Source organism: Carya illinoinensis, chromosome 2 (genome assembly GCF_018687715.1).
Source record: "Carya illinoinensis cultivar Pawnee chromosome 2, C.illinoinensisPawnee_v1, whole genome shotgun sequence".
Taxonomy (NCBI): domain Eukaryota; kingdom Viridiplantae; phylum Streptophyta; class Magnoliopsida; order Fagales; family Juglandaceae; genus Carya; species Carya illinoinensis.
In genome coordinates, this window is record NC_056753.1 from 30,833,656 (window position 1) to 30,852,990 (window position 19,335).

General features: G+C 36.1%; 2 protein-coding genes across 4 annotated transcripts; both read left to right on the forward strand.

The window, feature by feature from the left end:
* The first annotated feature begins 647 nt into the window (after positions 1-647).
* LOC122300873 (AT-rich interactive domain-containing protein 4-like) lies at positions 648-11,164 on the forward strand. Of its 3 annotated transcripts, XM_043111813.1 has the most exons (17): positions 648-816; positions 1,397-1,535; positions 2,129-2,854; positions 2,986-3,174; positions 5,265-5,318; positions 5,507-5,595; positions 6,339-6,615; positions 6,760-6,816; positions 6,937-6,968; positions 7,189-7,324; positions 7,405-7,578; positions 8,109-8,729; positions 9,448-9,585; positions 9,660-9,758; positions 10,191-10,291; positions 10,401-10,491; positions 10,603-11,164. In XM_043111813.1, the coding sequence occupies exons 3-17, from the start codon at positions 2,702-2,704 to the stop codon at positions 10,726-10,728; spliced, it is 2,337 nt and encodes a 778-aa protein (XP_042967747.1). In that variant the 5' UTR covers positions 648-816; positions 1,397-1,535; positions 2,129-2,701; the 3' UTR covers positions 10,729-11,164. The 3 variants fall into 3 exon arrangements, with proteins under 3 accessions (XP_042967747.1, XP_042967745.1, XP_042967746.1); XM_043111811.1 differs by having other exon boundaries at positions 1,397-2,854; XM_043111812.1 differs by lacking the exon at positions 648-816 and having other exon boundaries at positions 1,355-2,854.
* A 137-nt stretch (positions 11,165-11,301) lies between these two features.
* On the forward strand, positions 11,302-13,003 carry LOC122300874 (E3 ubiquitin-protein ligase RNF144A). Its single transcript, XM_043111814.1, has 2 exons — positions 11,302-12,594; positions 12,677-13,003. The coding sequence occupies exons 1-2, from the start codon at positions 11,795-11,797 to the stop codon at positions 12,753-12,755; spliced, it is 879 nt and encodes a 292-aa protein (XP_042967748.1). The 5' UTR covers positions 11,302-11,794; the 3' UTR covers positions 12,756-13,003.
* Positions 13,004-19,335: the final 6,332 nt, after the last annotated feature.

Consider the following 19,335-nt stretch of genomic DNA (forward strand, 5'->3'; position numbering starts at 1 on the left):
GACAGCTCCTACTCCCATTTGTCATGACAATAACGTCGTATTAGTCATATTGATCTGTAAAGGTCTCACCTCAAATGTTATGTTGCCAATCTTGCTAATTCAATTATTGGATTCTTTACATTTTCCTAAACGATGATTGCAATTTGATCTTTGGTGTATGAACTTGTAACGAAAATATTGTAAACACACTGATTTTTAACTCTTATGATGAAAATCTAATCTTCTATCAAGAAAATACACATTTATTAAGAAAACTGTCATAGTTATATAAAAATAATATCACAATCTGATGTGATTTTACGTGATCCGTTAAATCTATTATACAATATAAGTAATTTTATAATCTACAAACTACTTAAAACTATGTTTGAGTTTACTTTTATATAATTAACTAAAATATTTCTCATTTATTAATAATCACTTCTTTAATCATTTTAAAAAAAAAAGATCGGTCTACTCCATCTGTCTATTCCATTGAAATAACATTTTCCTAAAAAAAAATGGATTGAGATGGAACAAATATGAACTGTGCGGATCGCACTCGGATGAACATTAGCGACACTATTCAGTGAGTCTCCCACGCATTGCGTGGATATCATTCTTATCACCTGAAGAGACCATGCATTTCAACATTTTATACTGCATTCACACGAATAAAGTGATCTACGATCCTTAAGTTCGACAAAGCTCGCTTAGTTTAGAAGCCTTACTTGATTACCGGTTGAAAGTTTGGTTAAGTTATATGGATGGATTTTGTGGTTGTTCCACCGACGGGTCGAGTCGTGAAGAGGAAGACACGGTTGGGCTGGAAGGCAGGTAAGGCTCTTCTTTCTCTTCGGCTTTTTCAAACCGTGAGAATGAGCAAAGAATGATGCTTCACAGATTACTAAGCCGAATCCATATAATTTTGAATATAAGTGATCATAACGTATTCCAGAGCCTAGTGAGTCGATGCACCGCATGAAGCCTTTTGCTAGATAAGTCAATGGTAATGGAAGGTGTAAAGTGCTCTATGTTGCCAATTTTCCTGTAAGATTTCGATTCAACACGTGCAGAAAACTCAACTTTCATTACCAAATTAAACCAGCTAGATTACGCTGAGGAATGCTGTTCGATGACACGTAGTATTGCTGTTAACTCTACATATCATCTTACTACAAATTCTTCATGTTTCTTTGATGAAGTTATAACAAGTTTTAGAAGAGAAGAAGAAGAACAAGAAGAGCCCATAAAAATAAAAACTAAAAAATGGAAGGAACAAGAAGAGGAGCCAAAACTCGGCCAATGGCTGTGCAATTGCTAATAGTTATCAACCCTGCAATTTATGGCATTTTCCACGAGTTGTACAATTAAAGCTGACTTTTTGTAATTTTTTTGTCGTTATTAATTTCCACAGAGGGAGAGAGAGAGAGAGAGGTGATGGACTGGACACTGGAGTTTCAAAACAAAGGGGAGCAGGCCTCGTGTAGCCGAACGAAGATCAAAAAGAAGCATGAAAATGAACATACGAAAAAGAAAGAAACGTAGGACTACGGGTAAAACTAGTAAATAAATCCGAGCTTCTGTTTGACTTTTAATCTATCTATTGGAGAACTGACAACGTCGTTACATTCACGAAGTCCGAATCTTTTGGCCACCCACTTAATGCAAAATTATCCCGAAAACTTTTATCTCTATGGATGGATTTTTTAGGTCCTACTATTCGTTTGGTTCGATTACTTAGAAGAAAAGAGAACCTGCCGACGAATACTTGTTTAATTATTGTTCTCAACAAATACATCTTTGGATTTTTTTTTTGTTCTGTTTCCTATGAGAGCTTTTACTTTATGTGTTCGTCAAAGGGCCTTATAGTTGTAATCTCTGTCGCCCTCTTTTATTTCTTTTCCTTAGTTTTGATGTTTGACCTGAGGTTAGATTTGTCTGACACATACTGTTTTAACACTTGGGAATAATATAATCTGATTTTGGGGAATTTGGGCTTTTGATTGTTTTTCTTTCTTGAAGTGTAAATTGGGATATTAAAAAAAAGTTCTTATTTTTATAGATTCTTTTTTTCGAAATAAAAAATTTGAGAAGTGAATTTTAAGGGCCTAGGGTTACCTTTTCCTTACTTTGCTTGTCCATTCAGTGCTTGTTTATGATTCTACAAGCCGCGGACTCACTTGGATCATCGATGTTTCTCGATTCCTCCTTCCGGGTAGTTGAAGACCTTTAATCCCCGCATGGGTCGGTGGGTTTTCTGTTTTATCGTCTGAAGGGGTGAGTTTTCCTCCTTATCCCATCTGGGTCTTGGCTATTTCCTCGATTTTGACAGCTTTCGGCATTGAAAATTGAGGGCTTTTCAACGTTTTATTCGATCAGTGGGAGAAAATTGATTAATTTGGCTCATATATCCATGACAAGGATATAGGGTTTGATTTGCTTCGGTTCTGGATTCCATGGCCTTTTAGTGTTTGGGGGGTGAATTCTGTTTTGGTGGCTGGGATTTGGATTGTTTGCTTGATTAGATTTTTAGGATCTGCTTGTGGGTCTTGATGGGTTTTGGGTGGATTCTCCTTTGGGGTGGAAATTGGTGCAGAGTTTGAATCAAGTGGGTGTCATGATTTCGGGTTCCAACTGTTCTATAAGAAGCTTGTGAGGCTTTTTGGCATAAGAGAATTGGTGGTTCTACTCTCCCGGAAAGAGAATACTTGCATTGTGAATGATGGTTCATCCTCAAGGCGCTTCAAAACACCCATGTAGTCTTCTTGCTGTTACCTGTGGGAAAATATCGGAAGATAAACTCAAGAAGGATGCTGCAGAGGATGAGCCCAGATATCCTTTTCCTGAATTGGCGTCTTCTGGACGTTTGGAGGTGCAATATTGGATTTTTGGTTGTAAATTTTCTGTTATTAATTTCAGAAATGAATTGTGTTACACATGCTTATATTTCCTGCATGTCCATTGATGACTCTTTTTACTATAGTTCTCACTCTCCGTGTGCAGGTTCAGACTCTGACCAATCCAAGCAAAGATGAGTTCTGTAGGACTCTGGAATCATATAGACCGAGTATTGTTTACTTGCAAGGAGTGCAGCTTGTGAATGATGAAGTTGGGCCTCTGGTGTGGCAAGGTGTTGACATGTCCACCCCAGAAGCTATATCTGAGATTTTTGCCATCACATTGCCTACCGCAGTATGTGATATATCTAAATTGCGCATGTTAAGTGCATTCTTTATGTATATACCTCTTTCTCTCTTCCCTTTTTTTTTTGGGGGGGGGGGGGGGGGGGGGGAGGTTTGGGGGAGGGGGGGAGATCTCCACAAGTGGTCAGTGCATTGCTCTGTTTCCTTTTCTATTTTAGGGCTGGTGATTGAGTTGGTACATGCATCTCATGATCTCCTCCTCTCACTTCCCCATATGACTGTTTTTACATTTTTCTTCTAATTTGGACATTAAAGCTTCATGCTTAGTGAATTTCTGCATAACAATCATTGAACCCTGGAACATTTGGTGAATAGTGTCAGGCAGGTACTGCAAGACTGCTCAAGCTCTTGTATGTTGTCAGAACTCCGGTTTGCAAAGATATCTTAGATTGTTATTTTCAGAGACATCCGTGCTTGGATTAATAGGATTGAGTTTTTAGTTATGAAGTTCAGTCATATGTCATTATGTGCTAAATTAAGCTTTTGAGAAATATATGTTCTCTTACTGTGTAAGTTGGATAAATATTGAGATGGAAAAAATGGATGGGATAGATGTAAAGTATGGAAGTTTGAGGGGAGGTTGGTGTTCAAAAGCCTCTAGTGGAGCATATGGGGTGAGTTTGTGGAAATTTATTAGAAAAGGATGGGATTCTTTCTCTAATAATTTTAGATTGAAGGTTGGAAATGGTAAAAGAGTCCTCTTTTGGCATGATTTGTGGTGTGGGGATGCTGCTCTCAAGCTGGAATTTCCTGCCCTGTTCAGAATTGCAAGGGATTAAAATGCTGCTGTTTTTTATTCCTACTGTGGCAGCAATAATAAGGTTGTTTGGAATGTTTTTTTAGAAGGGATATTAATGATTGGGAAGCAGATTAAGTTCAGGCTTTGTTGGCTAAACTTTACAGTATAAAGCTGGTAACTGAAAGGGAGGATAGTATGGCATGGTCTTCTGCTGGAAATGCTAAGTTTTCAGTTTCTTCTTACTATAGAGTTATGTCAAGTCATGGTAGTTGTGTTTTCCCCATGGAAAAGTATTTGGAAAGTGAAAGTTCCTCCTAAGGTTGCTTTTTTCTGTTGGGTGGCTTCTTTGGGCAAAGTTTTGACAACTGATAATCTTAGAAGGAGAGGATTGTTTATTTCTGATTGGTGTGTTATGTGCAAAAAGGATGGAGAATCTGTAAATCATCTTTTCCTTCACTGTGAAGTGTCTAGATTCTTGTGGGATGAGGTTCTGAGTTGGACAGGTTTGCATTGGGTGATGCCCAAAGATGTGGTGGATTTAATGGTAGGATGGAAGGGTTTGAAGGGCTGTAAGAAGGCAGCGTCTGTTTGGAAGATGATTCCTCCTTGTCTCATGTGGTGCTTGTGGATAGAAAGAAATAGGAGATGTTTTGAAGATAAAGAACGTACTTTGGAAGATCTTAGGGTTTTTTTCATGGGTAATTTGGGTTTTTGGGCGAAAGTTTATGTAATGGTGGATAATTTCCTGAACCTGTTTTAGTTTTCTGGGTTTTTTTTCTTTTTGTTTTCTGGAAGTTGTAGGTTTATCCTTTGTATACTTCCTGTGTACTTGGGCTTATGCCTATTTCTTCAATAAAATTATTACTTATCAAAAAAAATATGTTCTCTTACTGTTTATGTTGGATAAATATTGAGATGGAAAAAATGGAAGGCTTGTGGAAGAAAGAGAAGTGATTATAGAGTAAAAAAAACATTGAAATTGCACTTATGCTCTTTAATCATCTGAATTAAAATAAAAGAATTAATACTTATAAAAAACCAGCTGAATTAACAAAATGTAGTAGTGAAAAGAACTTTGTAAAGAATTGGTCAGAGTTTTCATTATAATAAGAAAATAAAGCAAAGGCAAGATATTAGTAAGAAATCAGTAGGAATGCTGTTAGTTCGGATAAATTGGAAGTATGTTCACAGATAATTTGCATGGTTCTGCATGGTCATATCTTGTTGCTTAAACTCCGTGCCGATTATTCCCATTTTACCACTTCTATTTTCCAAATTTTGTTGAAAGTCATGTGGGTATGTTGGCTTATAATCTGATTTAAGCTTTGATGTGCATGCAGGTTTATTTGGAGATCCCAAATGGAGACAAATTAGCGGAGGTGCTTCACTCAAAGGTGAGTTGCATAAAAGAATTTTGATCATGCCTTCAGGTGTTCACCACTAATGGTTATCTAATAGTGAATAAGTTTAGTGTCAGCTGCTTAGCTTTGAGTTCTAGAGGTGCTAGCTTGTGTTTCAATGGTTTAACATAATTTTCATTCATCAAAAATTTGATTAAAATCGGGGTGCTTCACTTTTGCAGGGGATTCCGTACGTGATATATTGGAAGAATGCAATTTCTTATTATGCTGCTTGCCATTTTCGTCATGCATTATTTTCGGTGGTACAGAGGTATATTATCTTTACCAAGTAGGTGCATGGTGAGGTTTATCTCTGCAATTTTTGAGGCAATGTTCGAACAAAAATTTCCATGTGATTAAGCCTTTGAGCTTTGTTTGTTTGGTTGTTGTGCTTGTTTTTTGCTATATGGACCAATTTGATCCTGATTAAGCCTTTGAGCTTTGTTTAGAACTGTGAGCTTGCCCATGTGACCCCTTAGGGGGGGAGTTTGGCAAACATCATTGCTTAAATTTGCGTCTTCGTGGGCCTATGACGAGTCCCCGGTTTGAAATCCTTTATTTTGCATCTGGGACATTGATCTCCATATATTTATACTACTACCACTACCATGTCTTATAAGCACTGAGACAAGCCTTTCATGGATGATGCTGATTAAGGCTCCAGTTGGGTAGCGGAGTCAGAACACTTTACTACTATTTATTATTTTATCTTTACTTTTTACGTACTTTTCACTATTTTTTTACTACTATTCAATATTTTATTATTACTTTTTTGCTACTGTTCAAAGAATATCTGAGATCATCTCACTACCCAAATGCAACCAAAATGTGTCTAACTCTTGCAAGGGATTCACAGGCTGCTTTGTGCCTTCTTATTTTATTTTTCTTTTATTTTCGTTATTGGAAGGGGGAGGGTTTTCACTTTTCAAGGCCTTAAAAAATAATAATAATAAAAAGAGTTAGATAATATGATATGAGCTTGACATGGCGATTCATTTATCCGTTGAATTGCAGTTCATCTACTCATACATGGGATGCTTTCCAACTTGCACGAGCTTCCTTCAGGCTCTACTGTGTAAGAAACAACCATGTCCTTCCTAATAATAACCATAAAGTTACTGGTGAGGTGGGGCCATTCCTTATAGGGGATCGATTGAAAATCAGTGTTGATCCCCCTGAGATAGATGCAGAGGGAGATGATGAAAGCTCTTCAGGTACTCTGCCTGCCATAAAGATACACGATGATGATTTGAGCTTGAGGTTTCTTGTTTGTGGAGTGCCTTGCACATTGGTAAGCTGGGTTGGATCTCTCTTTATCGGTATATATTGGTTCTTCTTCACTTATGAACATCTGCAAATCACTGCAGACCAAACACAGCCATCCACCCATATATATATTTGTTCATAGTATGCTTATCGAACGATTTCCTTTCAGGATGCATGTGTGTTAGAATCATTGGCAGATGGCCTCAATGCCCTCTTGAACATTGAAGTAAGTGATGATTGTTTGTCTGTAAAAGTCTTATCTGCATGTGTTTGGTATCATCTTTTCAGTTCGAGGAGGTTTCAGTTCTCTCTTTTCTTTCTCACTTTGTTCTTTATGTTGTTTCAGCTACGTGGGAGCAAACTTCATGGAAAATTTAGGTATATATGGTGCCTTTATAATTCTTCAGAGTTAAAAATCTTTTGGTTGCTGTCAACTTAATCTTCTAAACTATAATATTATGCCCTTGCTTGCAAAAGAGCTACTTATGCCCTTGTCTGTGAGGAAACCTACAGATACTGGTGTTGTGTTTTTTTCTTGATAAAAGATGTTTTGATATTTAACATTCTAATATGTTGATACATCTACAATGTGGTTTAGTGCCCCTCCACCGCCGCTTCAGGCAGGGACTTTTTCTCGTGGTGTAGTTACCATGCGATGTGATGTGACAACCAGCAGTTGTGCTCACATCTCATTTCTGGTGTCTGGAAGTGCGCAAACTTGCTTTGATGATCAGGTAATATGAACACATTTCTGTGACAAGGTTTTGGTATAGGAGATTTGAAATCTTATAATTGATGAATTATTGATCTTCAGCTCCTGGAGAATCATATAAAGAACGAAATTATTGAGAAGAGTCAACCGGTTCATACAGTGCCTGACGGTGATGAAAACAAAATTACATTCTCTGAGCCTCGTAGATCTGCTTCAATTGCCTGTGGAGCGACAGTATTTGAAGTTGGCATGAAGGTCCCTACGTGGGCTTCCCAGGTTTTTCAACTAACGCCTTTTCCCTTTCCCCACACGCCCCCCCCCCCCTCCGCGCGGGCGGCAATTTTTTTAAGCATTATGACTTTTCTTACCAAGTCGCAAGAGTTGTGCTCTCTCTTTACCATGCCCCAAATGCCAAGCTTTATATACTATTCATATGGACATAATTCCTAAATGTTAGAATGTCAGCTTGCTGGTAAATTGGATTGTTAAAAGTTGAAGCATAGTATAATCAACTCAGACCTTGACATGAAATGATTGCTGGTAAATTGGCTTGCTAAATTCTTTGGATATTTGGAAGTGGTGACAATTTAATCCTTGTTTAAACCCCAGAAAACTAATAGTAATTCAGCTTTTTAAATATTTTTTGGCTTTTTATAAATTGGAGTATCTAGAAAGCCACCTGTACAACAAATCTGAATCTGTTTCAGAGGTATATATATATATTAAACGCACTTACCCTGTTGACTTAATTTGTGGCAGCCAGCCCTGGATATTTGTTACCATGCTGCTTATGGTTGTTTTTTCAGGTTTTGAGGCAGTTAGCCCCAGATGTTTCATATCGTAGTTTAGTTGCACTTGGCATTGCCAGCATCCAGGGATTGCCTGTTGCTTCTTTCGAGAGAGATGATGCAGAGCGTTTACTCTTTTTCTATCCAAGGCACGGGAAAGATACCTGCATGGATAATTTAATTTTTAGCAGTCCCCCAAGTTGGTTGAGACCACCTGCTCCCAGTCGAAAGAAATCTGAACCAAGACAAGAAACTACACCTGCATCTCATGATGGTGTCTCTAGTAAGATTATTGATGAAGAGAGCAAGGTCACTGGATTGAGGAATGGGGCTAGCATGCCCTTACTCCCTCCTAGGAAACGACTGAAGGTTGCTGCAATGAGACCTATTCCTCATGTTCGGCACCATAAAATGACACCATTTTCAGGAATGTCCGAGGCAGATGGGCATGATGGAGGCCAAGTTAAGGCTAATTTGCCAGTTGTTGCCCCTACAAAGCATGGTATTGTAGGATCAACTCCTACAACACAACGAAGATCATATTCGAGCACATCTCAGTCTAAGCAGATCATTTCCTTGAATCCACTACCTCTGAAGAAACATGGGTGTGGTAGAAGTCCAATGCATAATTGTTCTGAGGTAAGTTGTCTAATTTGTTTCACCAAATCGCCAAAAGTTTGGCTGTCAAAAGTTGTTTTTTGGACTTCCATTTTTCCTGTCCTCGCATATTTCTTTAGGTTAAAAGAAGAAATGAGAAATATACACTTTTTTTTTAATTGGCAACAAGTGTTCAGAACAAAGCCCCGACTAATCTGGGGCTGCACAGGCCCTTGGCAAGAAATTTACAAAATGAAATGATATTTTTAGTTTATCTTCCTGGGCTATGTCTTTTGTGTTTTTTGATAAACCTCTGATTGCTTCTAAAAAAAATCATAATCTCTATGGTAAGAAGTCAAGGCTTATTTACCTCAATAACTTCTTGGTAAATGGACTCGAAATTAATAGATCAAAACCATATGATACACGCCTTTGAGATAAGGTGGCTTTTCACATGCCTGCTAGAAAAGCAATGTAAGTGCTGTGTCCTTCGAAGTTTAGTTCAAATCAAAGATGCCATTGAAATGAAGAGAAGACTTCTTAAATAATGGTCGCCTTAATGACTTCTGTTGATTGAAGAATACCGGTCCTATTTCAATGCACCTCTTCTATTCCTACTCTAGTCAGTATTTATAATATATAAGGCCTTACCCCTAGAACGTGTTACGTGATAGTCAGATCCTTAGGAAATAAGTTCTGCTGATTCATTATTCTCAAAGTAGGTTTTAAATTGTTTTTGTCGTTTATTATTCTCTTGTAGGAGGAGTTTCTGAAGGATGTGATGCAGTTTCTAATCCTTCGAGGACACAGTCGACTTATACCTCAAGGTGGGCTTGCTGAGTTTCCAGATGCGATACTTAATGGGAAGCGTCTTGACCTCTACAACTTATACAAAGAGGTTGGTTCATTGCATTTTTCTAGTTAGTGAGAATTTTGTAGAATTTGTTACCAATACATTCGAGGTGTTCTTAGGTGGTTACAAGAGGAGGCTTTCATGTTGGCAACGGTATCAACTGGAAAGGGCAGATCTTTTCAAAGATGCATAATTACACTATGACGAATAGAATGACAGTACGCCCTGCAATCCTTTCTCAGATCTTTCTACCTGACTTTTAGATATTTAAATATAGTTCACAGTTTGCAACAGAAGGAAAAGGAAAAAGGATGGTAAACAGGTAGGGGTGTGGGAGGGAAGGAATGCTTACTCCTAGAGCGGTTAGGATTCCTAAATCAGTCTAAATAAAGTATTCATTGGTGATAACTTGTAACGAGCATATTTAGAATCTATATGATGAGTGATTTAATAGTTGATTGCATATTACCTATGGAAAATTAAGTAGATTATAATGCTCATTAAAAGTTTTCTGGACCTTTTTTAATTTTTTAAGGGTTACTCTTGTATACTCCTCCGGTACGTGTCGAATATTTGTTTGCTTATTAATAAATTTTTCCCAAAAAAAAAAAAAAATCATTTGATTTAAGGTAATCTATATGTTTTGACAGGGAGTTGGTAATACGCTAAAGAGACACTATGAAACTTACCTTCTAGAATACGAATTGGCTCATGATGATGTAGATGGGGAGTGTTGTCTGCTATGCCACAGGTTATTACCTTTTTCTTTCTCCTTTGATTTTTCCCTGCTGAAATTGTATGCAAAGATGTTTATGTTAAACAAGTGGTTGCTGACGATGGAAGTGTGGACTGTTCAACAGTAGTGCAGCAGGGGATTGGGTGAATTGTGGCATATGTGGCGAGTGGGCCCACTTTGGCTGTGACAGAAGGCAGGGTCTTGGTGCTTTTAAGGTATTAGAAAAGCATACCTTTGTACATGAATATGCAGGTGGAATGGATCCATCAAAAGTTGGTGTTTCTTTTTTAAAACTATTGTTGTAATAATATGTTTCCAACTTGCAGGATTATGCAAAAACAGATGGGCTGGAATACATATGTCCACATTGTAGCATTACAAATTTTAAGAAGAAACCACAGAAAGTCGGAAACGGATTTCCTCAAGGCTTAATGGTATCAAAACCACTGTGATTCAGTTTTGCATCTCTTCTTTTGTTTTTTTCCATCTTTGGCTCACTAGTTTTAGGCTTTCTTTTCCTTATATCATGTTCATGAGAGACTGAATTTATTCGGCTGTCGGGGTTAGATGTACTTACTATGATCGCATCCATTTTCATTTGAAGTAAATTAGGAGGATTGTGGGGGAAACCACAAGAAGTAGAGAAGTGAAATGGAGCTTAGTAGTTGCTGGCATGACATCAAAAGTACGGGTTTATATATTTCTTTTTACTTTTTTAGTGGTGCGGAGAGTCTTTAGGGTGGAGGGATACCCTTGATTGGGAAGGGTGGTTGTATAATATTCGAATACTCCATTGAACATTTAACTGATGTAGCTTAACGAGGATAAGCGAGATATCCCTTGAACAATTTAGATTATCCCAAAAATATATATATTATATATTTCATCCGTCTTCTTCTCTATTTATTTATTTTTATGAGATCGTGTGATTGGCAAAAACCACTCACCAGAAGAACACCTGCTTGGAATGTGGCATAACGGAAACGTTATTTTTATTTTTTTAGTGTGTACGGTGACATTTTTTTTTTATATTTAATTTAATTAATTTATTATAAACCACTCAAAGTTGAAACTTGAAAGCAGACAATCTTCTGTTGATAACAAGCACGCCCCTAATGCAAACAAGCATATGACAACAGAATCAATATCTTGATCATAACAGACTCGAAATGCTTGCGTTGACAACAAGCATGCACATGTCCTGAAAGGAGAGAGAATTTGGAAGGAAAAAGAAAAGAAAATGTAAGCAGCAAGAAAAAGAAAAGAAAAGGAAAAGAAGGGAGCCTTTTCGGATTCCTAGATATGCATTGGGAAGCGTTTTAAACTGTCAAATTCATATACAACTTAAAACGTTTCAAGCAACAACATCAATATATATATCCAGAATACTAGACGATCGAGACGACCCTCCAGATCCCCTAGACTTACAGATAAAAACAAAATGAGATCGGAGAATCAGAGTGATATGAGATAGTACCTCCTCAATTCAAGTTCCTCAGGGAAAATCTAGAAGGAAAAATGGCAAGAAGCTCATCCTCTCATAACATTCTCTTTGTCGATGACTTCTATTTCTCGGCTCTCTGTGACGATGAAGAATTATTTCCAATCTCTGATGAAAAATACGCGCAAGAGTTACAGTTCCAAGAGGCTCTCATGTCTTCGGTATTATATTCAACAACCAAAAGTGAGTCACCAGGAGTGGAGCAGGAAGAGAATCTCTCTCCCACGAAAAAATTTAAAGCAAAGGAAAAAGAAACCGGTCAATCCTCTCAAAGCTTCTGCACCATTTGCATGGACGGGAAACGGACCGAAGAAATGTTCAGAAACAGCAACTGCACCCACTCGTTCTGTGCCGACTGCATTGGCTCATATATTGCGGTGAAGATACAGGAAAGTATATCAATGGTGAAGTGCCCTGATCCGAAATGCAAAGGTCTGTTGGAGCTCCATTCTTGCCGTTCCATTATTCCGAAAGAAGTGTTTGATCGATGGGAAGATGCCGTTTGTGAGTCCTTACTTCTTGGGTCGCAGAAATTTTACTGCCCCTTCAAGGACTGTTTGGCAATGTTAGTGGACGAGGGAGAAGAGGTGATTTCTTCCTCGGAGTGTCCGAATTGTCATAGACTGTTCTGTGCACAGTGCAAGGTAGCATGGCATGCAGGAATTGAATGTGTGGAATTTCAGAAACTAAATAAAGACGAAAGAGAGAGGGAAGATATAATGGTGATGGAGCTTGCTAAGAAAAAGAAATGGAAAAGATGTCCCCGTTGCAAATTCTACGTTGAAAAGGTGCAGGGCTGCTTGCACATTGCATGCAGGTTTGTATATGATCATAATTTTATATATTTTTCTTCCGTTAAAGTCATGTTGTATTTACTCGTCGTTATATTTTATTATCAGGTGTGGTTTTCACTTTTGCTATGGCTGCGGATCCTTATGGAGTGAAGTGCACTCATGCAGCTTACAAATACAAGTTTGACTTCCGAGGCCTAATTAGAAATAATGCATTAGGAATGTGATCCCATGCAAATCCTATGTTTTTGAGCCAAGATGATACACACACACATACAATACCTTGGGATTCAATTCACCACCTTTCGAGTTTGTCTGAAGTTGTTTTTCTGATCTCACACATGATACGGGGTCCATAGTTGTCATGTTCTCGACAATTACAGATGAACTCACCTTGTTATACTTACTATTTATAATAATCTATTTTCTCTGTTATTTTTGTATAGTCTTCTACTATATATTATGATTTGCCGAGTTATCTACGCCCATCAATATGCAGATTATTAAGTGGCATCTTCCGGTAATATCTATATTTCCGTTGATAACTTTACTGCATTTATATATATCAAATAGAGTAATGCTAAGTATAAATCTTTTATCATCCGTCCAACCCTAAGGTCTACCCATTAGTCCTTTGTTTGGGTTGAGATCTTGAAGATGTTGAAAACTAATTAAAAGGATGGACAATAGTGCATGACCCAATGCACTCTCGAATATTGTTGAGGATTTATGCACTCTCGAAATTAAATGAAATTTTGTTCTCAAACATCGATATCAATAAATTATAATATATATGTATATATAACATGATGACTTTATTTGATAAATGATGTAGTTGTTCTACTACAAGTAATTAGATATTGCTACGAACAAATCTCATAGTTCAAACTAATAAAGGTTGCAACGTACAATTTCGAATATGATGTTTTTTTGAGTATTTGAATGTACAACAAAGTGTCGGATTAAAAAAATCTAACCTCGGCGCTTGGATAGAATTGGTTTGGTTTTGGGGGGGGGGGGGGGGGGGGGGGGGGGGGAGTCGGTGGTGGTGTTAAACAGCGTCGAAGAAAGTGCCCTTTCAGTTTCAGTCAAAGCCTGTGGACCAGACATCCTGCCCTTTCAGTTTCAGTCAAAGCCTGTGTACCTTTTGGCAACTTGCAAACTCACCTCGCATCATCAAAATTACCCTAAAAAATGGGGATATTTTTGAAAAATCTCATGTAAGAAAAGGTCTCACTTCTAATTTATGAAAAGATCGCTGGGGAGTATACATACTAAATACTATTAACGGGAGATCATTTAATTTGTAAAAAAATTATATGTATTTAAATTTTATAAATCAAATCATGTTATCTCGATAACAAGACAGATTATTTTCACACCAACTCATAAATTAAAAAAAAAAAAAAAACTTTAAATTTATTGTAAAATTTTTTTACCATTAACTAAATTCCTAAGAAATTGCTTTACAACCGTGGGGGCCCGGCCATGATCACTAGCTTTTCTTTTCTTTTATTTTTTATTTTTTTTTATTTTTTTAAGCAAATAAGCATATTATAGATGAACTAAATGATTACAAGATGATGGAATGCAAGCCCCTATAATCTCTTTCCAAAGCCAACAAATACAACACTGTAAATAAAAAAAAGAGGGATCTAAAACTAAAAATTTGGCTCACACTAATTTTTCATATGGAGAAGCTGCTATAAGTTATTTTTATATAATCTAATAAACAGATTATAAAAGCTAGAAACCACAATAAAGAGTTGTGTACTAGATTTTATTGGTCTAAACTGGCTGAATGAGACTTTCTCAACCATTTTAACTTGATAATTGGTTAGGGAAAATTACAACATAAGATACTAGCAACTAGAAACTGTCGAATCACCGATGAAAGACCGTTATTGGCTGTTGCGACGCATACAGCTTAGGCGCCACACTAGAAATGAGAGTATAGGTTGGATCTAGAAAATCCGAAGCCGCTAATCCTAAAGGAGCCACACTTTTGAATTGTTTTCCTCTACCTTCTGATAAATCGGCGACTAGAGAATCTGGTAGTGGAGCATGTGTCGGTTGAAGGAGGCCGGGAGATGGTAGATCAACATATTTTGACGGAAAACTAAAGAAAAACAGAAAATAACCGTAGAACATGTCCGGCAAAGGGCAGACAGGAGGTGGGAGGCTCCAACCCCCTGGCCAGTGAACGAAAAAAATATATCTCGGGGTGGTGGGAGGCTTTTATGGCATGGAGTGGTTTTTTGATATTTTTGAGTCGAAAAAAAAAAAAAGGTCCTGTGGTTTTGGCTATGGATTAGAAGAGGAAAACCTCAGCTCGTTGAGTTTGATTCACCTTCAAATACTTGAAAGATAAGAGAAACTCTCTGGGGTCAAGCTCGGCCAGTTGAGCACTGCTCATCATTTTTGAAATTATCACCGACTTGCTTATTCATCAGAACCAAATCGGGCTTGTTGAGGCTATTATTTCAGTTCCGAGCAACTGGTTTTGATTAAGAGAAAGATGATGTTTTTTCATCTTTAACTTATCATATCCTTACTCATAGGGCTGAAAGTCGAACGGTCCGGACCGGAAAAACCGACCGGACCGGTCATTTTTGGACCGGACCGAACCGGTCCCGGTCCAATTTTTAAGAGACTGAAGGTATTCGGTCCGGTCCTGGTCCGGGGGTTTTTCACCCCGGATCGGACCGAATAGATTAAAAAAAAAAATTATTATTTATATAATAGTTGAATTACTAATAGTCTAATACTAATACAATTATATAGTCATACTAATTATAAATTCATAATAACTAAATCATTGTAAGTCTATAACTATAATATATATATATATTTAGTATCAATGTATTACTATATTCTTTAATATATAACTATTAACTATAATATATAGTACTAGTATAACCGATCAAAAAAAAAATATAGTACTAGTATATATATTAATGTATTAACATATTATAAAAATTATAGTATAAATTATAATATATCATATATTTGTAAATTTATAATAGTATTAGTATAGTTAACTTAATATGTAATATGTTAGCATTAAATCACTATAACTACATAGAATATTAGTAATAAGAGTATTACTATTATTTAATATAATATTACATATATTATCACTATCATTACATATATTTATTAGTTATAGTATTAGTACTAATAGACTAATAGTATTAGTTATTAATATTACATATAGTTACATATATTACTATTATTACTATTATTATTACATGATATAGTTACATATATAATTATCACTATTACTAATAGTAGTGGTGTATTACTAATATATATAATAGTATAGTATATGTATATATATTAAATATGTCACAATATAATTACATAAGTATTAAACAAAATGTCATTGAAAAAAAAAAAAAAAAAAAAAAACTCATAGGGTGGACCGAACGGACCGGACCGGACCGAATGGGACCGGACCGGACCGGACCGTATGAAGTTCGGTCTGGTCCAGGATGGGAAAATCCTGGACCGAATAGGTCCGGTCCGGTCCGTAAAACTTCCTCGGACCGGACCGGACCGGACCGGATTCACCCCTACTTACTCGTACTTATTCATATGACATTTTAAGTGACAATTTATTTAAATGAGAGGCATATGAAATTACTTTAAATATGTTATATTTTTGCACGTATAACTCATTAATTAATTCTATTTATTGTCGTTTAAAACTTAAGAAAAATAATTAAATATTTTCGGAGTATGGAATCTATGGATGACATGATATTCTAATCTTATTACAACATGCTATATAATAGAAATTTTAACTAGCGTGGCATCACATAATTAAATGAATGTATCAAGTGTTAGTGTTCTAAGACTGTGTTTGAATATTAAGCTGAGTTGAATTGAATTGATATAAAAGTTAAAAATCGAATAAAATATTGTTAGAATATTTTTTTTAATATTATTATTATTTTAAAATTTGAAAACGTTAAATTTTTTATTATATTTTATGTTAAAATTTTAAAAAAATTATAATAATGAGTTGAGATGAGTTTAGAAACAAAACCTGCCTATGACCATCTAAAAATTAGTTAGAAAATAAATCACCAAAATTGCAACCACAACAATAGATAGGCCTAATTGCGGCAAAGCCATGTCACGCACAACAATATTGGGCTGGCTGAGAAGTTCCGAGTTCAGTAACCTTGCTAACCATGGCCAGCATGGCAGGCCTTTTATCTGAATAAGCCGGGCTGGCCTAGGTTGCAAAGCCTACTCAATGTCTTTAACATGGATACAATATGTGCCTATTTTTTAAGTGTACGCATACTTATACACCCTAGAATAGGGATGAAAACCAAAGGTCTCACTTTCGATTTTAGTCCAAAATCGAAACTGTACCAATAAGAAAATTATATAATTACTCGACCGAAACCGGTCGGTGAAAGGAAAGAAAACCAAGACATCGATTCACCAGAATTGTTAGTGACGCGATGAGAGAGAGAAATGAGATCGAGAGAAAGTATAAGAGAATGAGAGTTTATTAAACCAAACGGAGTAATTTCTCTTCATTTATTTCTCAAACGGTATGAGTAAAACAACCGTCATTTTACATAAAGTATATATATTAGATTGACTAATTTTATGGTTTAAATTAAGACTGAACTGGCTTACGTTGATTTTTTCAAATTGCCATTGCCTCCCGATCGGTTCTCCATCGATTCAACATGTTCCTTTCTATTCCAACAACTTCTATCGATTTTGTGTATCCCTAGCCTAGAATTGTCAAGTCATTTCCCTATATAGAGTATGCTATTTTTTATTTTTATTTTGTCTTGATGGTCCACAGCTTCAGCAACAGGAGCATTGATTTATCTGTAGCGTGACATTGATTTTTGACAGCCAAAATAATGTCAATTGGTACGTGTAGGCCAGCAAGAACCAAATCTGGGGAAGATATTCTTCAGAATCTAACCATATCATTCCAATATTAATGCAATTTCATTCCCAAATGAAGCTATATATCGAGCATCCAATAAGCAATATTAACGTGTCTGAAACGGTACGTAGCTGAAATTTAGTGCCCATTTTACCTATAAATCAATAGCTACCTGGCTTGCCTGGGGAAATATTAAATGTGCCCTACCGCCCGCGCCCTATCCTATTCAAAAAAATACGTAATCGTAATTTTTTAAGAGTTTTATTATATATAAATATATTTGTATATTAATCTATATATTAATATTAATTTATTTATATTTAAAATTTAAATTAATATTATTTTTAATAAAATTTATTTTTTAATCAATTACATTATATTGATATACAGATTGGTATATAATTATATTTATAATTATATTTTTTCATTTTTTAATACATTGGGGGTTCGAACCGAAAGAGGGGTTTAGATTATATCAATCACGTCACAGTTTTTGATAAGTGAAAATTTTAACTATAAGTACATCTGTGTTTAATATATTTAATGTCATTAATTAAAAAATAAATTTTATTAAAAGTAATATTAATTTAAATTTTAAATATAAAATAATTAATATTAATACGTAATTTTATTTATATATAATAAAACTCTTTAATAAAATACTAATTAATTATGAATTGGAAGATGCTTCTGCACATAATTTTCTTCGCAAGTTAGAAACTGGCCTCTAAAACTAGGTAGCCATGAAAGTTACCTCACGACTTAGAGCATTGGCATTGGCTTCATCAAAGCCAATGCCAAATGCAAAATTAGATGATTTTACGAAAAATATGCTACATTGGATTAGTCAAACCCAGAAATGGGTAACTTTGACCTACAGTAAATGTATCGGGTCTTTCATATATGAAGTGCTACTGTGCACTCATCTTCACATTATTTTAGTGTATTTTATTTATCTACCGGTCACTTTTCATTTCCCTCTCTCCCCGTTTCCTCCCCGCGTTTTCTCTCCCCATTTCTCTCATTTTCATTTCTCCCAATCACTTCAGCTCTACACTTCGAATCTTCGCAGCCATTCGATTCTTCAACGGCAAGAACACTCGGCTCTACACGATCTTCTTCTCCAAAGGAAGCCGGTTTGTTTTCTCTCCCACTTTCTCTCTTTCTCTCGTTTTTAAGGTTTTTTTGATTCTTCCTTGGATTCTTGGTGCAGAATCATTCGGGGGTTTCTTCTACTGGTTTCAAGTAGATCAGATTCGTGCGGAAGGCATCCGATTTCAGGTTCGGCCGATTGCTTTTCTTTTTGAACCCTAATCTTGGATCTGTTTTTTATTTCCATTCAGCCCCGATTGGGGCTTTTGCTTTCGGTTGTTTGGGTGGAAAAAATAAATGGTTACTGAGCATTCGACTGAAGTTGGGTCATTGATTTTGTGAATTTCTTGTAGATTTTCTTCACCAGTCAGTCCCTTCGGCTCAAGCAACCACACTCATTCTGGTATTGTAGTTACTAAAACTGTAATGTATTGTTGCCTATAGGAAGATTTGTGTGGCTGTGTGTGAATTGGTTTTGTATGCACTCGGTTATATGGAGTTCTTCCCTAGCAATTGATGAATATCGTTATGTGTATGGTGGTATATTTGCTTCGGGATGATGAGCAAGTGATACTGTTGAGCCTGTTGTTCATAAATTTTTATTTTTCCCATTGATGAATATTTTGGAGTCTGTTGTTCTTGTGTGTGAGTGGGTAGATTTGACTATCATCTTTAGTTTGTTACTATTGGAAACTACATCCAACATGCAGATCAATTGGATGTAACTGATTTGAATTGGATCATCCCAGAT